This window comes from Aricia agestis, chromosome 6 (genome assembly GCF_905147365.1).
Source record: "Aricia agestis chromosome 6, ilAriAges1.1, whole genome shotgun sequence".
NCBI classification, from domain to species: domain Eukaryota; kingdom Metazoa; phylum Arthropoda; class Insecta; order Lepidoptera; family Lycaenidae; genus Aricia; species Aricia agestis.
This window is the reverse complement of record NC_056411.1, coordinates 10255599-10280144: the sequence shown is the minus strand read 5'-3', so window position 1 is coordinate 10280144 and position 24546 is coordinate 10255599. Positions and strand designations below refer to the sequence as shown.

Sequence of the window (24546 nt, the reverse complement as noted above, 5' to 3'; positions counted from 1 at the left end):
CTTTTCATTTTTATTCATTTACAATTACTTATAGGAAACATTTGTTTTTGTAGATGGAATATAATTTATTACATTTTGTTTTTTTTTGTTTTCTTGTAAAAAAACCCGTACCAAGGAATATGAAAACTGTCACCCATATCATCTTAGAACGCACAAATTATAGCTGTCCCGACTCCCGGCAAACGTTTCTTTGCCATATAAAGTATTTCGCCCGTATTAGTTTATTGAAGTGACTAAATTAAGTATGTCACCATAGCAACGTCCATCGCTATCCCGTCGCACAAACAATGGTTGCCGTCAGTCTCTAGTTGTAATAATTTACTATTATTTATTCAACAAAAGCAAGTTATCAATATAAAAAGTACCCAGTAGCCAATTCTCAGACCCACTGAATCTTAATATATATATTTCTTGTGTGCGTGTGTATGTGACTGAACTCCTCCTAAACGACTGGACCAATTTTGATGAAATTTTTTGTGTGTGTTCGTGGAGATTCGAGAATGGTTTAGATTTACAGTTTGGTCTACTGGAAAATGTTTTTTCAATTAATTTCTTATTTATAAGGAGTTGTTGATTTTGGAATGTTTTACATTAGATCCGGCGGACGGCGCTATCATCGCATTCAATATTATTCTATTTCAATTTTAGTTTGTCCTGAGTCCTGACAGATGGTGCTACGATTAATTTGAAAAAAATTTTGTTATTCAATTCATGTGCTGATTAAAATATTAAATAAATAACACATAGGCTACAATTTTAACCGACTTTCAAAATGGGGGAGGTGTTATGTTCGTTTTCTTATATTCAACGATTACTCCGCCGTTTGTTAACCGATTTTCAAAATTTTTCTTTTGGTATATAGGGTATCATCCCAATTTGGTATTATATTCAGAAAAGTGGTGATCTGATGAAGGATCCATAAGTAATCGAGGGAACTCCTCAAAACTTATAGGGAAACATATGGTGACTTCGGTTTCGTGAGAAGTATTCTAAGCATATGCTACCAACAAGTAAGATTTTGCACCGAGATATACCTGGTATACCGTGGTCCGGAAGGTGCTGAGAGAATTCCTGATTCTTTATAGATACAAGTTTGGGAGTTTCGGCGTTGTTTTAAGAACAGAAAGCATATGCTACTATGCAAATTACATTCTTCATCATCATCATCATCATCATCATCATCACTACCATATTATACCATTTCATAGTCTTTTAGATCGAGACTCGAGTTTGTCAAGCGATAATTAAAAAAAATCTATATCTACCTAATATTATAAACCTGAAGAGTATGTTTGCTTGAACGCGTCAATCTCAGAAACTACAGGTCCGATTTAAAAACTTATCTCAGTGTTAGATAGATCATTTATCGAGTAAGACTCATCATTTATCGAGAAGGTTATATTATATTATTACTCTAAGACTAATACGACAGAAGAAACTCAGGAAAATGTGGGAAAAACGGGGGAAATATTTTTTATGGGAAAATGTACCTACGGATTCTGTAAAATTTCTAATTTACGCGGGCGAAGCCGCGCGGGACATCTAGTATGCATATAATAAAATTTGGTTAAAATCAGTAAAGCCGTTTTGGAGGAGTACGCGGCCTAACATTGTGACACGAGAATTTTATATATTATAAGACAATAGTTTTTTTTTTGTTTACGATAGTTTTTAAAACGTTCTTAATTTTACAAAATCTAAACAACGTTTTGACGCTATAAAGAGTTCAAAAATAGAGTTATGTTTTTAATTAATTAAAATTACTTGTTTCACTTATTAATAATACAATTTTCAATCTAGTTCCAGTTTTTTAAAGCTGCCTTGTATCCCCAACACGTTTTCTATCGACGCATGTTTTCCGCTCGGCCTCAACGACTTATTTATTCTCTTCAAGTTCTCAACTTCGAAATACTTCTTGTTAGCGTTTAGCCTTTGGATTGTGTATTCTGCAAAATAATAGATATTAGTTAGTTTTTTTTTATGAAATAAGGGGGCAAACGAGCAACGGGTCACCTGATGGAAAGCAACTGGACACTCGCAGCATCTGAAGAGCTGCAGGTGCGTTGCCGGCCTTTTAAGAGGGAATATGGTAATCGCGGAGGGTAGGTGTGGAAAGGGAAGGGAATAGGGGAGGGTAGGGAAGGGAATAGGGTAGGGGATTGGGCTTCCGGTAAACTCACTCACTCGGCGAAACACAGCGCAAGCGCTGTTTCACGCCGGTTTTCTGTGAGAACGTGGTATTTCTCCGGTCGAGCCAGCCCATTCGTGCCGAAGCATGGCTCTCCCACGACAAAAGTCGTCATAGTTGTATATCTACTTTTGAATATTAATCTTTATCGCATTTGAAAGAGTTTAATTATTATACCTATTGTAACATCCAAGAAATTAATTCATAGGCAGTTGACTGACTTACGTCATTAAGTCGGATTATTTTAAATCAATGTAATTCTTGGTCTGTCGGCTGGGTTTGACAAAAAGTGACCAAATTACATAGAACCACCATCTGCCTATGAATAAACTTCTCTGGTAGTACTAAACTATCCTTCTTAAAACTTTACTAAACAGAACTTTGTTGTCCCGACATTCAAATAATCGTATCTTCATTTTTTTCAAGATAAAAAGCCTTACAACCTTTATTGGGAGTCGATACTCTAAAGTATTTTCATACCAAATTTCATAAAGACTGACGTTAAGCGTGCAAAGAAGAGAGAACTCTCGCATTTTTATTATTTGGAGTACAAGAATAGTATAGGGATGGTATTTATAATTACTGGCGCAAGCAGGTATATGGCCATACTCAGAGAGATTTGAAGAGTTTCTGTTAAATTCGTCATTTAATTAATCATTAAATACCTCTTACTGCGCCTGTCAATGTATATTTATTAATAACTAGAGCTTAAGCCGGCAACGCACCAGCAGCTCTTCTAATGTTGCGAATGTCCATGAGCGACGGTAGTTGCTTTCATTAGGTGACCCGTTTGCTCGTCTGCCCCCTTATTTTATAACTTACTACGATGGCTCAGTGACCCAGACAGTCACAGAGTGGCAAGAAACTGCGGAAGACCGCGATAAGTGTTGTGATCCACTTATTTTATATAAAAAAAACTTACCACTGATTTCCTGCCCAGTCATGTATTCACCGCCTCGTTCTTTGGGCAATCCCTTCTTTGGTATGTTCTCAAATGCCTTGGGGGAGTCAGATGTATGAACCTGGATCTTCTCGAATAATTCCTTCTTCATCAGCGGCTTGATCAGTGCCAAGAACTTGTCTATAAATGATGGGGCGTTAAGGAAATGGATGTGTTTGATTTTCACCAGAACTCCTTCCTGAAAAAATACGTTGAATTTATTTTTAAAGTACTTTAGAGTTTATACCATAGAATTAAACATATTAATTAGCATTCCTCGTATATTTGAAAAAAATCGAATGTGCCAATAATGAGATAACTTCCATGGGGTAGTTTGCTCTGTATCAATGTATTTAAGCATGATATGCCACCTTTGCAATAAAAATAATAACAAAAACAGTATTTACGGTAGTAGAGTCCATAGTACAGAGCGTCCAGAAGTAAAGTTAGTTTTCTAAAAAATATGGTATAAATTACAATAAAAGTAAGTAACCATTTACCTCTAAATAGTAAATAAGTTGTCTCAATGTCATTAAATCTATGCGAGTGATGTGGGCCCATACAACGCCTTTCAAGTCAATAATAATAGAAAACCTGGAAAAAATAAAAAAAATAAATTAATACATATTATATGCCAAATTTCATAAATTTTGTAATATATATTATTATAGTTAGTACAGCAGCAGCAGCAGTAAACGGTCTTCCTCTCTATGATATTATTTATGTAGGAAAATAGGAAAATGCCTAATATCTTCAGACACAATAGAAATAGGGATTGTGTCAAGTTTGTTACCTTCAAAATGTAAAAACCGTTAGATTTTAATAATCCTAAATGATCTTTTAAGAACAGCGCCGCGGCCGTTTTGGTTATTCTAAATTGGGTACGTGTTTAAGGTTAGGTTTTACCTACTAACTTTAACTATAACTTTAACTACAATGCAAAATGTCAAATCTTTGGTTAAAGTTAAAAATGGACGCCATCAAGACGCCATATAATATAACCATAACCATATAGAGCTCGACAAGGTTTTAATTGCACGTGGCGAAAAAAGGAACTAACGCTGTCATCATACAAATTTTTGACAGTTCTCCTTTACCAGCAGCGCCTCCGCCCACGTTCTTTTATAACCTTGTTGGACCAGCTGTCATCTGCCAATTTCTCCGGCCAAAGTTAAAATTTTAGCCTTAACTATAACCATAACTTTAACCTTAACTTTAACTTTAACCACGCCTCTGGTGCAACCCACACTAAAACATCTTATAGTTTCAGATTATTTTCATATAATCACACATTTAATTTAACTCTATCACAATTTAAGTTTGAGTAAGTTATTTTAAACACGAATATTTTTTTTATCCTTAGATTTATTATATTCTAAAGCGGTAAAAATGTTGAAAATAATATTACAATTTACAATGTAAAGATATTTACAATTCTACGTTATTGAAAATCAAGAAGCGACACGATGTGAATTTGCAATGCAGGAAACAATACGAAACGTCACGCGATTAGTAGCTATGTGATTTTCTAGCTATGACAGTGTAATGGCAATGAAAACTAGACAAAGACGCCATGCATATTGAGTTAACAAATGTCAATGGCAAAAATTACAACGTAATTTACTTGCTTGTAACTCCTAAGTTCTATCTGTAGTTTGGAGTACCAGTTTGGTGACACGATACGAATAATATCGTAGATTTACTGTAATATTTCTCACTAAGTTGTTACTATCTTTTGGCGTTTGTAGCATTTTCAAATAAAAATAAGGTGACAATAATAATAAGAATATGAAAGCTAAATTGTAAGTTTTTTTTTCTTATAAAATAAGGGGGGAAACAAGCAAACGAATCACCTGATGGAAAGCAATTACCGTCGCCCATGGACACTCGCAACTCGCAAGTCGCAACATTAGAAGAGCTGCAGGTGCGTTGCCGGCCTTTTAAGAGAAAATACGCTCTCTTCTGGTTTGCGGGTCCTATTGGTCCGGAAATACTGCTGAGTGCTGGTGACAGTTCGTTCCAGAGTTTTACAGTGCGCTGCAGAAAGTTACGCAAAAACGGTGGTGGAAGCTACATACCAAGGGCAGGTGCCATTCTCATACTGCCAAAGGTCGAATATCATGAGGGCCAGTTGCAAGATGTCACCGAAGAAAAAGTACTTCGGTTCCAGCCGCATCAGCCCACCGTACAGGTAGCAGGTCCCTGTGGCGTCCGGCTCTGGTAGAGTATACACCGTCCTGAAATATTTATGATATCGTCTTAAACATTTTCACCTGGAGAACTTTTCTAATACGCAACGCGACGCACGTGTGCATCTACGCATTTCTAAATTTGTATGTATTTGACAGATTTGCAAGACGTCTCAGTCAATTAAAATCTGTCAATTCGGTACAAATTTAGAAATGCATCTACGCCGTACGCGTCGCATTGCGGTCTGAAGTTGATCTGAAGGGTCAAGAGTCTATCGCGTCAAATATTATCGTGAAATATGACAGCTATATCGAGACATATATTTTTTTTATGAAATAAGGGGGCAAACGAGCAAACGGGTCACCTGATGGAAAGCAACTTCCGTCGCCCATGGACACTCGCAGCATCAGAAGAGCTGCAGGTGCGTTGCCGACCTTTTAAGAGGAAATAGGGTAATAGCGGAGCGTAGGGATGGGAATGGAAGGGAATAGGGGAGGGTAGGGAAGGGAATAGGGTAGGGGATTGAGCCTCCGGTAAACTCTCTCACTCGGCGAAACACAGCGCAAGCGCTGTTTCACGCCGGTTTTCTGTGATAACGTGGTATTTCTCCGGTCGAGCCGGCCCATTCGTAGCATGGCTCTCCCACGTATATTATACAGCGTCCCACGTATATATGACAGCAGTTTGAGTTTAGAATGCTTAAATCAGGCAAAGGCTTGCTTACACAGTTCTAGCGGCTTCTAGAATCTTCTGACTGACTTCTCTGTGTCCAAACATGGCGGTGATGAGCGTTCGTGACGTCAGATTCAGGTCCAAAACGTCTTTTGCTAGTTGAGAACTTCTGTCGCAGCAGTAGTAAGCCAGAACGAGGTCCAGTTCTGAATGCAGATAAATAAGTAGTTATAAAAACGCTAAAATAATCGGCCAAGTGCGAATTGGACTCGCGCCAGACGGGCGAAGAATTTGTTGAAGTTAGGGTAGAGTTAGGCCGTGTAGAATGTAGATTCAAAAGCTCAGCTCTACATGGGATCTGAAATCTTTTTCACAGGGCAAACCTTATGTGATCGTCTTGGCAACATTTTACATGAATTATTTTTGGTGGGATTTCAGTTCTTTTTGTAAGTTGGTTCTTGTAACTACTTATTAATAGGTTTTTTAGTTACTGTCTACAGTCCCCTGTAAACTTTCATGTCCTAATTCATAAAATTGGTGGAAATCTCATAAAAATTTCCATATACCCCCCTCCCCCCATTTAGGGAATGGGGGGTGAAAATTAAAAGTTTTACTAAAATTTGATTATATACCAAATTTCAGCTTTCTAGCTTCAGGAAAGCCAAACATTTCGATGATCGTCTGTGTGTCAGTGACGAAATCGGTGTATTTTGGAAATGAATAAAATCTAAAGTATAAGAGCTATTCAATTAAGACTTTGTATAAGTATATTTAATTAGAATATTAATGATATCATATCCTGAGAATATAAACTATCTGATACATCGGAAAGCAAATCTATGAGGGTTCAAAAAACGACGAAACACTTTGCGAAAATGGTAGGTTGTGCCCTTGCGCTTCGCTTGGCTCGTCTTGGCGGGGGCACGGTAGGATCATTCAGATATAATAATATAATATACATATAACATATAATAATAAACTAAAATATTTCCTCCCTCTCTTGTCAAAAGCAAATTGTTGAAAAATACACCAAGAGAAATAAGTTTTTGCTACACATTTCTTAAATTTAAATTATCCTTACTGATATTTTTGTAAGTAAATAAAATAATGTGAAATACTTTATTTCTTTTGAATAATTTTATAAATATAAATTAATAAGGTAGGTAAGGAGATAGAAAGGACATAGGTAGTATTAGAATGGAAAATACACAGTTCTATTAGTGCATTCATGATAATATTCTGCGTAGTATTCCGCGCAAGGAAAGTTGCGGGCATATTCTAGTGATGTAAGAAATCAATAAAAAATGGATAATGGCTATTGCCGCGCAGATATGATAATAATTATTACAACTGTGACAAAACCTTTATTTGCGTGAGCAACTACTACCAATTAATAATAATAATTAAAGGATCTTTATAATGTCAATGTTATAAGAACAATGAACTTCCTGACATTACTCGTAATGGTCTTTTAATCAATAGCTGTTCTGCCATAAAAGTATTTAATACTCGTATAGCCTTTCTCATTGAATATTTTTTATCACTTCTTACAGTTAAAGTATATTTTGTGATGATGATCGATGCAGCAAAACAATTTTTTTTTTTATGAAATAAGGGGGCAAACGAGCAAACGGGTCACCTGATGGAAAGCAACATCCGACGCCCATGGACACTCGCAGCATCAGAAGAGCTGCAAGTGCGTTGCCGGCCTTTTAAGAGGGAATAGGGTAATAGGAGAGGGAAGGGAAGGGAATAGAGGAGGACAGGGAAGGGAATAGGGTAGGGGATTGGGCCTCCGGTAAACTCACTCACTCGGCGAAACACAGCGCAAGCGCTGTTTCACGCCGGTTTTCTGTGAGAACGTGGTATTTCTCCGGTCGAGCCGGCCCATTCGTGCCGAAGCATGGCTCTCCCACGTATAAATTTAATTCACCGCCAAAAACAAACGTTCGTTACCGTCGTGCTCACCGTAGGAAGTGCACAAACAATCACTTTCAATATGAAAATTACTTATTCTAATCTTAGATTAATATCTAATAATGACACCACTAATGGTGTCACAAAACTAAGTGATAATACTTTAGGGTGTGAATGCCCCCCTATAGTATTATAGCCTTCGCTGTGAAAGTAGCAGCGCTAAAAGCGATACTTTGTTTTTTAAGCAGTATGGGATAATTCATAACGCGGGGGCGATTACCCAATACCCATACAATTTGTAGGGCAATTATGGCGTTATGAATTATTTTCCCATTTTGTATGTAAAAAATGTATACAAGGTGTAACGAAACTTAGTGATAACACTTTAGGGTATATATGAATCCCCTGTATTGAGTTCACTGGGAAAGTAGCAGCGCTAAAAGAGTAACTTTTTATTTATTTAACTTTTGTATGAAAAAATCCTGACGCTGGGGCGCTTGCCCATAAAATCATAAAAAAATTACTCTTTCAGTGCTGCTACTGTACACAGAGAACTCTATACATAAAGAGACACATATTAAACACCCTAAAGCACCTAAAGTAATATCACTTAATAATAAGTAAATGATTCCCGAAAACATTTAAAACTAATTGGTTGTACAATTTACAGTGTACTACGTGTCTATCATAATTCATAACCTTGAGAGAAGAATATAAAATATAAAGTTAATTTGAAACATAATAATAATATAATAAGGAAAAAAATTCGTATGTTAGCATTAATAATAAAAATAAACTTATTTTATAATAATTGCAAATTATGTTGTACCCACTGTCCTCAGTTTATGTTCAAAGTACTTAAGGAATTCAAATTCAAATTCAAATGTCTTTATTGCCAGAATGTTGTTGATATAAAGGTCTTATTCACTACTTATAGTTCTAACATTCTGCCATAACAATGGCGTGCAATTAAATTAAATATATAAGTAAAATTAATTAATACCTACATCATTATCTTACAAAGAATTTTATATATAATTTGTCAATTGAAGAAATATATTATAAGCTTCATATAAAATAAAATACATTTCAAATTGAATAACTATACAATAATAATAATTACATTACATAGAAACTATTTATGTCATAAGAGATTTTAATTAACTAATTTTATTACATCATACATTGAATTATTGGTCTTTAATTGCCAAATTTAATTAATTTTAATAGGTAATATATACGTTATACATTGCATTATTTTTCTTTAAATGTCATATATTCGTTTAATGTGTAAAAACAATTGTTTAATAGCCATTTAGTAATTTGTCTTTTAAAGTTACTTGCATTTAATGATTTAAAATTATCTGGTAATTTATTAAAAATATTAATGGCGTTAATGTACACATTTTTCCTATATACATCCATGTGGCACTGTGGCATGTACAGTTTATATTTGTATCTTGCTGTAGCACTTCTATTGTTGACATCAGCATTTTTTGGAAAGTAGTGCGAATGTTGCTTAACAAAAACACAAATATCTCTTATATACAAGCATACCAAAGGGAGAATCTGTAATTTTTGAAAAATTGGTTTGCAACTATCTAATGGGGAAGCTCCACAGATTGCCCTTACACACTTCTTCTGAACTTTAAATGCCCTATCAATTTCAACAGAGTTTCCCCAAAGTAGTAGCCCATATGAGAGTACAGACGAAACATATCCGTGGTATGCACAACGTGCTGCTTCGGTCGAGACTTTTAGACGTAATATTTTAATTGCGTATATAAACTTGTCAATTTTATCGCATACATGGTTTACATGATCCTTCCAGTTACAGTGTCTATCTACAATGATTCCTAAAAATTTTGCTGAATTAACTTCTTCTATAGCAGTGCCGTCAATGTTAATATTCAAGTCAATAGGTCGTGTTCTATAATCTCTAAATTGTATTAATTTTGTTTTATTTATATTAATTTTTAAATTATTATTATTAAGCCATGTCATGATTTTTTTAATTGTATTATAAATGTCATTTTGAAAATATTTTATATTTTTACGCTTAATTATAGCCGTGGTGTCGTCTGCAAATAAAATTGTATATTGATCTGTTACGTTAGGAAGGTCATTAATGTAAATTAAAAAAAGTAACGGACCTAGTATGCTACCTTGCGGGACCCCGAAATTATTAGGTAAAAAGTCCGACCTGGTAGTAGATTCTTTCCCTTTTTGAATGTTCGATATTTGTACACATTGCTTTCGTCCCGATAGATAACTTTTAATCCAGTCCAAGGCTTTGCCACGTATTCCATATTTTTCTAGCTTATATAGTAGCAGCTTATGATCTACGAAGTCAAAAGCTTTAGACATATCTAGAAATATCGCTGCTACTGGGTTTTTATCATTTATAGCTTCTATTATGTATTTTATAAGATTAAAACAAGCTAAAGTTGTATTACTATTTTTACGAAAACCGAATTGTTGTGGAGTAAGTATATTATTTGTAGTGACAAATTCGTAAAGCCTTTTTATATATAGATATAACTGGAATCAAGGTGAAAAAAAAAGGTGGTGGAAACATTGGCATTGCCCTAATAACCCAAATTTTTCAATGTCAACCAACATGATATTATTTTAACCGACTTCCAAAAAGTAGGAGGTTATAATATGTTCGTCTGTTTATTTTTTTTTTATTTTTTATAGAGGAGGTAATACGTTCGGCTGTATGTATCTTTTTTTTGTATGTTCAACGATTACTCAGCCGTTTGTGGTCCGATTTTCAAAATTATTTTTGTGTTATATAGGGTTTAACTCGAAGTTGGTACCATGTTTACAATAGTGGTGATCTGATGATGGGTTCTATGAGGAGTCGAGCGGACTCCTTGTTTGTATGGAAACATATTACAGTGATTACAATTTTTTCTGAAGCATCCAAGGTAAGTGCTACCAAAAAGTAAGATTTCCTATCAGGTTATAACCTGGATCCAAAGGTTCCCAACAGAACTTTTGAATCCTAATAGATACAGGTTCGGGGATTTTGGCGATGTTTAAACAACTGAAAGCATAAGCCAATATATCAATTTGATTAATCATCATCATCACAACTATAATTATGCCATACATCATCAGTCATCACATTATGACACATTTATTGGTACTTTTCATGAGATTTTGCATCGAAGCAGATATTTTTTTTTTCATTTTTTTCATTTTTTTAGATGAGGTAATCCTCCTCTAAAAAAAATGAAAAAATAAACAGACGAACATAATATAACCTCCTCCTTTTTGGAAGGAATCATTAAAATCATCTGCTTCGATGCAAAATCTCATGAAAAGTACCAATAAATGTGTCATAATGTGATGACTGATGATGTATGGCATAATTATAGTTGTGATGATGATGATTAATCAAATTGATATATTGGCTTATGCTTTCAGTTGTTTAAACATCGCCAAAATCCCCGAACCTGTATCTATTAGGATTCAAAAGTTCTGTTGGGAACCTTTGGATCCAGGTTATAACCTGATAGGAAATCTTACTTTTTGGTAGCGAACGTATTAACGTTCGGCTGTATGTATCTTTTTTTTGTATGTTCAACGATTACTCAGCCGTTTGAGGACCGATTTTCAAGAATCTTGTGTTGTTGTATAGGATATAATCTTAATTTCATATAAACATCACGAAAGTGGTGATCAGATGATGGAATCTATGAGCAATCGAGGTAAATCCTTAAAAATTTATTAAAACACAAATGGTGGTTAAGATGTTGTTTCTAGTAACTTAAACATATGTTACAAATAAGTGAAATTTCATACATCAAGGTGTCTCTTGATCCGAAGGCACTGAACAGAACACCTGAACCTTTAAAGATAAAAGTTTGGAAATTGCAGCATCGCTTAAGCGATAACTGCAAGCATTTACCACAATTTCGCTTACAGTAACATAATGTGAATAGTTAACATTCGTAATGGTTATTTACACATAAAGCCTTATCTTGTAGATAACTAAAAAGAGTAAAATTTTTAACAAAAAATTTAAACCGACTTCTAAGGCAAAAATAATAATATTCTTAGAAATATAATCCAAAAAGTATGAAATAATAATAAATCTCAGCTCTGGGCTGGTATCGACTTCAAATGAATGAATATTGAGTACAGATTTGGTTGAGGTTAAGTAGAATTTCGAAAAAGCCACGAATGAAAAATAAGAATTATTTCATACTTTTTAAATTAAATTTTTAAGAATTTTATTGTTTTTACCTTGGAAGTCGGTTTAAAATAATATTCAAAGTATTTTTATTATTCTTATGATCATTTACTTTATTAGGGTTCCGTAACCAAAGGGTAAAAACGGGACCCTATTACTAAGACTTCGATGTCTGTCCGGCTGTCCGTCTGTCTGTCACCAGGCTGTAACTCAAGAACCGCTATACCTAGACTTCTGAAATTTTCACAGATTATGTATATCTGTTGCCGCTATAACAACAAATATTAAAAAGAAAATAAATTAAATATTTAAGGGGGGCTCCCATATAACAAACCTGATTTTTTTGCTATTTTTTGCTCTTAATCAATAACGGCAACACATGGGCAATTGAAATGTTCACAAAATACTTAATTGTATTTGTACTTTAATAAATAATAATAAAATTTAAATAAATTAAATAATTAAGGGGGCTCCCATACAAAAAAATACAATTCTTAGCCTATTTTAATTGCTCTGTAGACTGTAGTGGTACGGAACCCCTCGTGCACGAGTACAACTCGTACTTGACCGATTTTAATTACTTATGATGTCTTAGTACTTCTCGGAAACCATTTATATTTTTTTAAATAAAACCTAATTCTTGTACGACTAATCTTGCAGTCGTAAAACTGTATTATAAAAAGAAAAACAAAAAATATATAAAAGGAAAAACAAAACAAAAATACGAAAAAGTCAATTAACTTTTTCGTATTTTTGTTTTGTTTTGCCAAGCAACGATAAATGTCCAAGTTTTTACACCAGGTTTCGGTTAGGTATAATATTATTATAAAATTTCTCATAATAAACACCTCTACAATTTTCGTCTGATAAAACTACTTTCGACTTTCGAGTGAATATGAATAATCAATTCTACAACAAGTACTTACTGCCCGAGTAATTGTTTTTAAGGTAAAGGGGGACCAACGATGTTGGATCGGGTCTATGTCCAGTCCAGACATATACAGGGTGTAACAAAAACAAGTGATAATACTTTAGGGTGTGTACGTGTTCCTTGTAGAGAGTTCACTGTGAAAGTGGCAGCGCTGAAAGACGAATTTTTTTTCCACTTTTGTATGGGCAAGGGCCCGAGCGTCACGAGTTTCCTCATACAAAAGTGAAAAAAATTTTTGGTCTTTCGGCGCTGCTACTTTCACAGTGAACTCTCTACAAGGAACATGTACACACCCTAAAGTATTATCACTTATTTTTGTTACACCCTGTATAACCAACATCGACTTAATGCAAACCGACCAAATAATATAGATCCTCCATCTGCAGGCTTAGCATGGTCACTAGGGCATCGAGACCGGATTTTCCCGAAACTCGAAAACCCGGGAAAACCCGGGTTTTTGGGTTCACGAAAAAACCCGGGCTTAAAAAATGGAACCCGGGTTTTTCAAGCTTTTCGGGTTTTTTGGTTTTTTGATTATTATTAATGGCTAGACATGATTTAAGGTATTTATAACAAGCTAACATACAAATTCTTCATCTTTCTAACATTAGTATAGCTTTAATAATTTCTATTATTCATAATTAAACAAAATATAATATTTTAAAGTAAAAGTTTCGTTTTAGAGCGTCACAGAGTAATTGTCACAAAAATATTTATATTAAACATCCTACCAAAACTATTCAATGTAAAAAAGCCAAGTCTCTTCAAGCAATCCATCCACCGTAAAAAGTTTTCAAATTTCATAGAAGTATAATACTTTTCAATCAACATTCAGTGATGACTGTGGTCACAGTTTTCTTCATTTTGTGATCAAAGGCTTACGAAATAAAGAGAAATATGTCAAAAGAAAACAGCTTCCAAGAGTTCTAAGTCTGCTGAAAGTACCACAGAGGAAATTGATTCCTAGGCATTTGACAGACCAACGTCATTTGGTCAGATCATGTCAATTCAATGTTGATTGTGATCTGTCGGCTAGGTTTGACGTAACGCGACCAAACTATATGGCCCTTTTCACATGCATACGGTTGTGACATGGTCGCCGTGCCGTACAAAGTAGAAATGTATGAGCTATTTAGACAGCTTTCACATGGCACGGCTTAGTAGCGCATACATTTCTACTTTATACAGCACGGCCACCGTGCCGCAACCTTATGCATCATGCATGTGAAAAGGGCCTCCATCTGCCTAGGAATCAACTTCTCTGATAGTACCTTAGACTTTTGATAATGCTAGCTAAATAGATAATTTGAAATGCAGCCGCTAGTTGGGAACAAAACGTTGTAACTTGGATCGACCGTTGCTGATAAAATACACCCATCAACAAAGTCTCTATGTCTAAGTTGCTGATAAAATACACCCATCAACAAAGTCTCTGTGAAAGAATATTTAAAAACCTATCAGGAATTTTGAAGTGAGCCCTATTATATCCCAAAACCTGAGCATTTTTGTGGTACACTTTACCGAAACCCGAAAAAACACGGAAAAAGTACCACGCCTACTGATTTGTGTTTTAATATAGTAAAGTTTATTTATATTATGTAGATGTATTATCATCGGTTACTCAGGGTTTGGTTACTATTAAAATATAAAAAAATCTGTTTTTACTACCGCGGAAAAAAACGAAGCGCACCTCAAAGCTCGGCTTTTAGGTAGTACTAATTGATTTTTACATAAAAATAAATTTTTGTGCCTTGCTATGGTATGGGGCCCAGTCTTATTTGCAATTTAAAGTATATTTTATAGTCGTCTAACTTACTAAAAACCTCTTTGTCGTTATAAAAAGGTTTTTGTCGTTATTTATTATATACGAGCTTTTGCCCGCGGCTTCGCTCGCGTTAATCAAATTAAAGTTAAAGTTAAAAGTTTAAAAAAAATAGATGACTATGTCAATCAGTCAGTCACCTTCGAGTTTTATATATATAAAACTCTAGATTTGCAACTATAGATTTGCAATAGTCATAAATCATAATCGTATCAGATAGCTGTGGACTAGCCCTAAGTTGAAATAATCTAGTTAAATTAACCCAATATTAAGACAGTACAACCAGTAAAATGGCTCCAGAAAAGCAGACCCTAGAAACCGACAAAACCATCCAGAGGAGTTTCCATCAAGTTGGTTCTTATGATGTGAAACCATTTTGTATTCCAACATTACAGTCTGGCAAATGCGGCAGATTGCTTTTCATGAGCTTCGGAGACTGATGATGGTAACACATAATAGGACAAACGATCTTTCTATAGCCGGCAGTGGATGGCATTCTCACTGCGAAATAATTGTTAATAGTTAATACAGTGATTTTAGTGAACCCAGATGAAATACAAGCCGCGGTTGTTATCAGCACCAGCACCAGATACAATTTCTTGTGTGTTGCACCATGACACCATTGTTTAGCTTCCAAACTGATAAAAAGCAACCTTCCGCATTTGCCAAGTGGTCTGGTCTGGTCAAATAAATGGTTATCTGACATGAATTCTGACACAATAGACTAGAACAAACAATGACAAAATTCTTTGAGGGATTTTCCAGTAAGTTAGAAAATTAACTTAAATTACAAAGAACAATCGGCTTAGCAAAAAAGCAATTTATGGTAAAAACTATGGCACAAAAATTTAGTCACAGCTACAAAGTATGCCAAACATCAATTAGGATTAAATAATTATTAATAATTTGGCAATCAGCAGTAAAAATGTAAAAGATTAAGTAAATAAAGATTTGTTGGCATACGTTTTATTAATATAAAACGTAGTTCAATTTACTGTCTTTAACTGGGTAGGTGCTGGCAATCGCAGAAAATCATATGTAACGTATTTTCGCATTGTTAATATTTGAATTGTAAAAAAACCCGAAAAAACCCGAAATACCCGGGTACCCGGTTTTTTATTTAACAAAAACCCGAAAACCCGGGTTTTGAAATATGGGCCTGGTTTCGATGCCCTAATGGAAAGCTTTATTCTTACGTTAAAGAAGACAAAGTGATGGATTAACAAAGAAAATCTGTCAGTTAGTCCGCAAAAACTGTCAGCGTTTCTATTCTTTCGCATTTCTACGGTGGCCAAGCCTGCTGGATATCAATTTCTTTGATCCATGAGCTATATTTGTACCAACAAGTATATCGAGTTAAGCAAGTACGATAGAAACTATGGCCCAAGAGGTCGTTATATTGACTGCACTAGGAGTACCATACTTAAAAACATAATTATTTTTACTTTTTTATGAACAGCTGCACCCTATTATGCACATTCGTTGCTGTTTTTAATTGAATACGTCCTGTTATCAATATAAACCTATGAATTTATAAAGAACATTGGCAATTTTTTATCTCGAACAATGTATGAATTAATTTTCCATAATACACACAGTAGCGGGAATCATATTTTGTTATTATAATATTATAATTTAAGACGCAACAATGGTTTCTAGTCAGGGAGCCCTAGAACAAGTTTTTTTATTACTATCAAGCAAATTTTTTATGGGTAGCTTCATTTTGATAAGACGAACAACATTTTTATTTGCGAAAAATCTCGAAAGTGGTACGTAGCTAACAGAGATAGAAAGTATTTCATACTTTGACTTGATGGTCCTAAAATGTGGACTGTTTTATTTGTAGGACAATGTTACTCTTAAATTATAACTATTAACCTATCAATATACAAAAAATCTGCTTGTTAGGGTTCCTAAAGGGTTCAGGAGTCAATCAAGTTTTGTTGATTACAGAACCCTATAACGGAACCCTAACGAGCTGATTTTATGTATATTGATATCATTAATTAGTCATATTCTGATTATGATCATTTTCTGAGAATTCTGACCGTAATCTCTCAATACATTTTGGACAATGTGTTATACGTGAGAAAAAATGTAAATAATTTTAACGATAAGTGACATTCACTGCAGGAACACTAGGAATAAGCACAAACTAGATATACCAATGACCAGGCTGAGCAAAGTAAGCAAATCTTTCAAAGGTCAATGTATACGCCTATACAATAAAATTCCAGACGACGTCCAAAGTCTTTCAATTAGATAATAAATTTAAAAAAGTTGTTAAAGATCGTTTGTGTGCTAAAGCTTATTATAAGGTAACTGATTTTCTCAATGATAGCACACCTTGGGAAAAATAAGCTGACTGACCATAGGTCGCTTCTATATAAATGTACCATATTTTTACTTACTTTACTTAAATACTTTGCGTAAATTAGTTTAATCTATCATTGTTATTTTCCACCATTTTGGTAAAAGGTGGCCCCGTGCGAGTTTCTTACGCCGGTTCTTCTCGGCGGGGTAGTTCCCGAACCGGTGGTAGGCCTCATGTAGACACGACGTTCTAAAAGTGTTAACTTTGTTAACCTATTTGGAAATATTTTTTTGATATAATTTAAATGAAATCCTTTAAATTATATGACTAATTTAAATGAAATCCTTTCTATCTCTGTTAGCTACCACTTTCGAGATTTTTCGCAAATAAAAATGTTGTTCGTCGTATCAAAATGAAGCTCACAAAAAAATTGTTCTACCGTACTATTCCGTCTTTAATGTATAATGTATTATTTTACTTAAACTAAAACATATTTTAACTGATTTACCTGTTACATGTTTTTCCGGAAGATGTGGTTGAGTTTTCAGCCATTCTCTCAGTTGTTTTATATCCTCTCGATTTATGTTTGTATTCTTCGCGAACTCTCTCTCAAGTGACATTTGTTGCACTTCCTTTGCCATTGTTCTTTCTGCAAAATTAACAATATCTTTTCATCTGTGAGGATTAAATAGGGAATATTACGCAAAAGCCGGAGCAGAGCGCGATACCAGCACACACAGTAAATAATCCGACCAAAATTCAACATGTTTTGCAAGCTACAAATAATAAAAACTAAGGAAATGTAACGCCCATACTATTACCGTTTTAAATTTGTATCCTTTCGAACTGTCATGTAACGTCAGCCTTTATACCGCTCAAGGCCACCTAAATATTGCAAATGTATTATGTGTACCTAAGGGCTAATGGCGGCTCTCGACATAGGCGAACGCGTTGGCCAACGCGTCAGCAGACGCGTTGGCCCAATGTGTAGAACGGGCGTTCGCGCGTTGGCCGTAGGTATTTAGACGTTGGCCGACGCGTCTGCGAGCTTGCCGCGCGGGTCGGAAATGTCGGCAAAAGATCAAAGGACATTTTGTCGCAAGCTTCGCGCTCCATCCACACATAGGCCGCGCGATCAGTTCGCCCGGAGCGGCGATGAAGAGTGCACGTTTCCTTCTTGTGGCGAATTAACATCTAACTTGACGAAATGGCGAACAATATGAGTATTGGGAAAACATTTAAATTTATTGGGCCCTATGGGTCTATACAGACGGACCGCATTTCAACTGCAATCCAACCGCAAATTGCAGTTGAAGTGCAGTTTGAATGCAGTTGTCACGACTGCAATAGAACTGCAAACCGAACGCGCAGTCGGATTGCAGTTGACTGCAGTCGTGTGAACTTCATACCGACTGCATCCAAACTGCACTATCCCACCCACCCGCACGCTCCGCTCTCCCGCGCATGGAATCAGTAGCAGTGCAGTTTGGATGCAGTCGGTATGCGGTTCACACGACTGCACGCCAACTGCAACTGAACTGCAATCCGACTGCGCATTTGGTTTGCAGTTCTATTGCAGTCATGTCAACTGCATTCAAACTGCACTTGAACTGCAATTTGCGGTTGGATTGCAGTTGAAATGCGGTCCGTCTGTATAGACCCTATCAGAGTAAGAACTGCCTGTGGAACCAAAAATCATATCAAAAGTTGCAAAAAAAAATAAGGTTATTGGACATTCTATTTTCCTCACGATGTTTTTAGGGTTCCGTACCCAACGGGTAAAAACGGGACCCTATTACTAAGACTTCAACGTCTGTCTGCATTTCTGTCTGTCCGTCTGTCTGTCTGTCCATCTGTCTGTCCGTCTGTCTGTCTCCAGGCTGTATCTCAAGAACCGCTATACTTAGCTAGATTTCTGAAATTTTCACAGATTATGTACCTATATCTGTTGTCGCTATAACAACAAAATATACTAAAAACAAAATAAATTAAATATTTAATAAATAATAAATATATATTTTTTATTATTAATCATGATAATTATAATAAGTAATAAGTAATAATTTTTATATAAGTATAATAAATAATAAGTAATAAAAAAAATATATTTTAATATTATAAAATATGTATTTTTTTAGTTTATTTCTTTCTTTGTTTGTTACGTTTTCTCGCCTTTTACTTATTTATTTCGAGAATACCCTTTAAAAACTTTTTCTTGTCCACATTTACAAAGTAATTATAAGCTGTGAATAAATATACAGCTGCAGCTGTTAGCGACTCAACATCCATTTTGAATCCGTCCGCACATTGGCGCGATCCAAAGCATACTGAACGACCTTCCTATGTGTGGATTACTCACAAACGCCGTTGCAAGCGCACGGCCAACGCGTCTGCAGACGCGTTGGCCAACGCGTTCGCCTATGTCGAGAGCCGCCATATGTCGAGAGCCGCCATAAGGTACACTTTTTTGACAAGTATTGTGGAGCATGTTTTTTGACGAAGTTACTTTTCCTTAGTTTTTATTATTCGTAGTTTACAAGTCTTATCAGAATATTGATCGAAACATCAAACGTGGAACAAAACTTTTTATTTGCTGTCTATGCTGGTGCTGTCTAGCGTGAAAACATTTGCAGTAATATATCCTACTAGCTGTCCCGGCAGTGTTTTGCCATTACATGATTTTCCCTGTTTCCTACTTTTCTCTTGAAGTTTTTTTCTGAATTTTTTTCCTGTAGACCTCACGGAGCCCGAGACCTTTCCAACGAATTCAAAACCGTGAAAATCGGTTCGTGCGTTCTGGAGATATAGCGTCAGGAACGAAACCAACTTTTTTTTATATATTAGACTAGCTGGTGCCCGCGACTTCGTCCGCGTCAGCATAGTAGATCACGTCCAAAGTATTATTTTTCAAAAATAATTCAATATACAGAATTGAGTTTCTTACGATTTTATTATATGTACAGATGATTTACTTTGTTTCTAAAAAGGAGAAATAAGACGCAATACGAACGCCACGACACCATTTCGTTGTAAGTAACAGATCCTTGGTGGGGGGAGGAGTTTGGGGGGGCGCAGCCCCCCCAAATCAAATGACACTCGAAAACCGCATGTTTAGTGTAGTTTTTAACTTTGTTCTTAAAAAAGGAGAAATATAACTCCGTGACATCGTTTTGTTTAGAGAAAAATTTTAAGAAGGGGGGGGGAAACGACCGGTGCCGAAGCTCGCTGCATATAAATCAAACGACACTCGAAATCTGTATAGATAAGAGCGATAAAAGCTCATAGCAAGGCAAGGAGTGGAGATAGATACAAAGTGTAAAGGAGAAATTTGTAGGAAATTTTATGAGCTTTCATTGTGTATAGCACTTTTTTTCTCTACAACGCACCGTTTTAGCGATATGAGCAAAAAACTAAAAATAATGAAGCTTGAGCCAAAAGTTAACTTAATTTTTTCTGAGCACGATTATCCTGTAAATTACATTTTTGTTTTCCGTCATCACTTCCATATACAGGGTGCAATTAAACCTTCCTGCCAAATTTTGATATATTGATCCTTGTTAAAAATAAAAATATACGTATTTTTTGTTCTATAATCACTCAGTACTAAAATTCCTTATCCTAAAAAAATACGACGCGTCGCGCGCGCATGATGTGCCTCCGAGCGCGCGCCTCCCCCCAAATCACCCCCTTACATGTACACATATACACTCTCCTAATGATAACTAAGTCCTGGAGAAAATTTGGCAGGAAGGTTTAATTGCACCCTGTATGTATGAAAAATCACTTGCTCTTTGTTAAAAACACTTAACTAATTATAATAATGCAACGTCCGTGGTTTCTCAGAAAAGTACAAAAGTGTAGGTTATAAAGTCTAAAAATAGAAAAAAAGTTGTTTTCTTGTTGTTGTAATAAAAATTTAACGGTCGCGTGAGACAAATCATTCCATGCGGCAGGCCGATCGCCAGTAATTGATACTATTATTAGTAATTAAATTAATAATACGTTGTATCTGTACTAAGACCCGCTTATCGCTGTTTAAGTGATACCACCACAGAAAAAAAATATTCGTATCAGATTTAGGGTGAAGCCAAACGAACGTTAGTCTCAGAATTTCGGTCACGTAAATTATTATTTTTCATACTCATGACTTACAAAATAACCCTCGTGTGAATAAAGTAGGAATTTTCTATGAAACTGAATGCAGCAGAATTTCTGCCAACCGAAATTCTACGACTCACGAGTCACGACTCACAAAATAATTAAGCTAGTTTGGCTTCACCCTTAGCCCTATTCTTACAAACAGACAGGGCTATCCCTCCTTTTAAGAGGAGTCCACGCCGCCCGTTTTTCCATACAAACGTTGTCCCCTTTTTCCTCCCTGGATAATGCCAGTAGAGTTATGATTTTTTCCTGAATATGGCCACTATTAGCATGTCCCTATGTTTTTTTTTTTTCCTTAATTTTATTATTAAAAAAGATAAGAACGTCCAAAAACCCAAAAAATGCCCAGATTTTCGTCTGTGTTCAAACACCCAGAAAACAAAACTGGCTAGAATATACAAAAAAAAATAAAACATACGAAAACAGCTCAAGCCTCGCTTTAGTTCTTAATTAAAAAAGTACTTAGATCGGTTAAGTTTTGGAGAAGGAATCAGCGGACAACGAATCGAAGATTTTCTGTTCTTTTATTAGAACTTTTGTCGTGTTGTCTCTATCGCGCTCTGCGGTAGCAATACATTTTCAAATACCTATTTTCGATTTCTCTCGCCCATGGTGTATCCTCTTAAAGTGCCTAAATTAGTAAATTTATATAGGACTTATCACAGCGAAATACTCTTTCTTAAACGATATAATATATTTATGTTTATTTACACCTTTCCACGCCGCGCCTACACATGAGTCAATTGTCATTGTCAAGTAATGGAAAATGTTTTTCCACCACTCATCACTCATCACTCATCAGACAAAGACATAGATTACATTGTAGCGAACACCAGGTGTTAATTATTCATTTGCTTTGTAATAGTCTAATAAGCATTATTAAGTCACTGTTGAAAAAAATCTAAACTAAACACTTTTTCTTCAAGAGATATCACAATTCACAACACGCAACGTAACTCTGCAATGTAAAACTAACATACTTAATCTTTAAAAAAATGGCATAATAATTTTCTTCATATACTTACTTAAATGGAATGCTAAAATTATGTAATATTTATTATACTTAAACTAATATGAGGGTTTAAATTGTTCAGTTATTATTTAATTCACATTATAATTATTTTCTTGAATTTTAACAAGCAAAGATAAATATGTAGTTTTTACTTCAATTTTAAGGAAAATAAATAAATATACCAAGAGCAAGACTTACCTTACAAGATTTCAGTTCACTGTCGTGTGAGGTCACTGTAGGACTGACACAGACTCTTGTCGCTTGTCATTATTATGTTTGTATAATGTGGAAAGACTGTTCCTTGTGTGCGGAACAACGAGTGTTTGACTATACAGTGCAAATAACTATAGGTCTACCAGGATCTGATGGTAAATTTGGATGGCAGATTTTCAAAAAATATCCTTGATCATTGGATAAATTTTTATATTTGCATTTCACACACAGAATCAGCCGCTATAAGGAAAAAATGGATCAAAAATGTTTTATTCCAATTACCCCGGTATTGCTTTAATCAATTTATTTTCCCACATTTTGCCATCAAATTCTGGAAGACTATAATAGGTGAATCGAGCGATTTTGTCAAAGTTGGATAAAAAGTCAGAAGTGACTATCTAAAGATCACTTGGAATCTCTATTATAATCTCTATTATTACCTCTGGTGGTGTTGACATGTTTTTCTTTAGTTTTTTTAGGGTTCCGTAGCCAAATGGCAAAAAACGGAACCCTTATAGATTCGTCATGTCTGTCTGTTTGTCCGTCCGTATGTCACAGCCACTTTTCTCCGAAACTATAAGAGCTATACTATTGAAATTTGGTAAGTAGATGTAGTCTGTGAACCGCATTAAGATTTTGATACAAAAATGGAAAAGTATTAAAAATGTTAGGGGTCCCCATAGGCAAAACTGAAACAAAATTTTTTTTTCATCTAACTTATGCATGTGGGATATCTATGGATAGGTCTTTAAAAATCATATTGAGGTTTCTTATATAATTTTTTTTCTAACCTGAATAGTTTGTGAGAGAGAATCTTCCAAAGTGGTAAAATGTGTGCCCTCTAACTTCTAAAGTAGGGGCATGAATCATGATTATTCTAAAAAAAATATATGATGTACATTACTATAAAAACTACCAACGAAAATTGGTTTGAACGAGATCTAGCAAGTAGTTTTTTTTTATACGTCATAAATGGTAAACCTTAATTTAACTTTCCTTAAATCAACTGAAATATTAAAATAAAATCAAAAACCTTTTAATTTCATATAAACTAGCTGTTTGACCGAGCTTTGCTCGGTATCCGATGAAAATGACATTTTCTAGAAATGATTCCTAGCTAGATCGTTTTATCGCCCCCGAAACCCCCTATATACTAAATTTCATGAAAATCGTTGGAGCCGATTCCGAGATGCCAATTATATATATATATATATATATATATATATATATATATATATATATATATATATATATATATATACAAGAATTGCTCGTTTAAAGATATAAGATAAACCTCCTTTGTTGTTAAAAACGACCTTAAATAAATAAATTTAAAAAAAAACCTTATTGCTGCTGCGGAACCCTTCATGGGCGAGTCCAACTCGCACTTGGCGGGTTTTTTGTTTACCAAATAAAGTTTATTTCTTTCTTTATATTAAGGCTAATTAGATAACAAAATGAAGAAGTGACTTAGTGTTACCGGGACTCAAAGTAAGTATTGGTATATAGGCAGACAGAATATTCTGCAACAGGCAGACAGACAGACAGGCACACGCACTTTCACATTTATAATATTAGTATGGATAAGGGGTGGAAAAAATATAATGAAGTTCCATAAACTTATTATATTTGAAAGTATTTTAGGTAAAGTATAAGATTGTGACGGTAACTTAAAACTGCCTTTGGCCAAGTTATCATCGCTAATTTTGCATTGGAAATATTGATGTGTCAGTGTATAATTCTTGATAGTATATTTAACTGTTGATATGTAACTTAACGATGGTAATAATTGCTTATGCTAACTTACGTATGTTTTTTAAAAAGCTTTCGTTGTTGTTGTTATTTATTAAGTTATTAGCAATAACTCAATTTTTCTCTTATAGCTAAAGGCTATAAGAGAAAAGAGTATCAGATAAGTTGATTCATGGGCAGTGAGATTTTCGTAATTTGGTTGCATTACCAGCTCGCAGATTACGATGATT

General features: G+C 34.9%; 1 protein-coding gene across 1 annotated transcript; it reads right to left on the bottom strand.

The window, feature by feature from the left end:
* Positions 1-1754: 1754 nt before the first annotated feature.
* On the bottom strand, positions 1755-22613 carry LOC121728274. The gene is made up of 7 exons (XM_042116419.1): positions 22550-22613; positions 17687-17827; positions 6043-6196; positions 5207-5365; positions 3629-3722; positions 3111-3327; positions 1755-1946 (listed from the first exon to the last, which is right to left on the bottom strand). Exons 2-7 carry the CDS (start codon positions 17817-17819, stop codon positions 1792-1794), a joined length of 912 nt encoding a protein of 303 aa, XP_041972353.1. The 5' UTR covers positions 17820-17827; positions 22550-22613; the 3' UTR covers positions 1755-1791.
* Between the last annotated feature and the right edge of the window lie 1933 nt (positions 22614-24546).

Coding starts and splice junctions, on each gene's coding strand:
- LOC121728274 (XM_042116419.1), bottom strand. CDS start 17,819: ATGGCAAAGGAAGTGCAACAAATGTCACTTGAGAGAGAGTTCGCGAAG. Junction 3,723..5,206: donor GAGAATGGCACCTGCCCTTG/GTATGTAGCTTC, acceptor TATTTTTTCCAG/GTTTTCTATTATTATTGACT. Junction 3,328..3,628: donor AACTTATTTACTATTTAGAG/GTAAATGGTTAC, acceptor GTATTTTTTCAG/GAAGGAGTTCTGGTGAAAAT.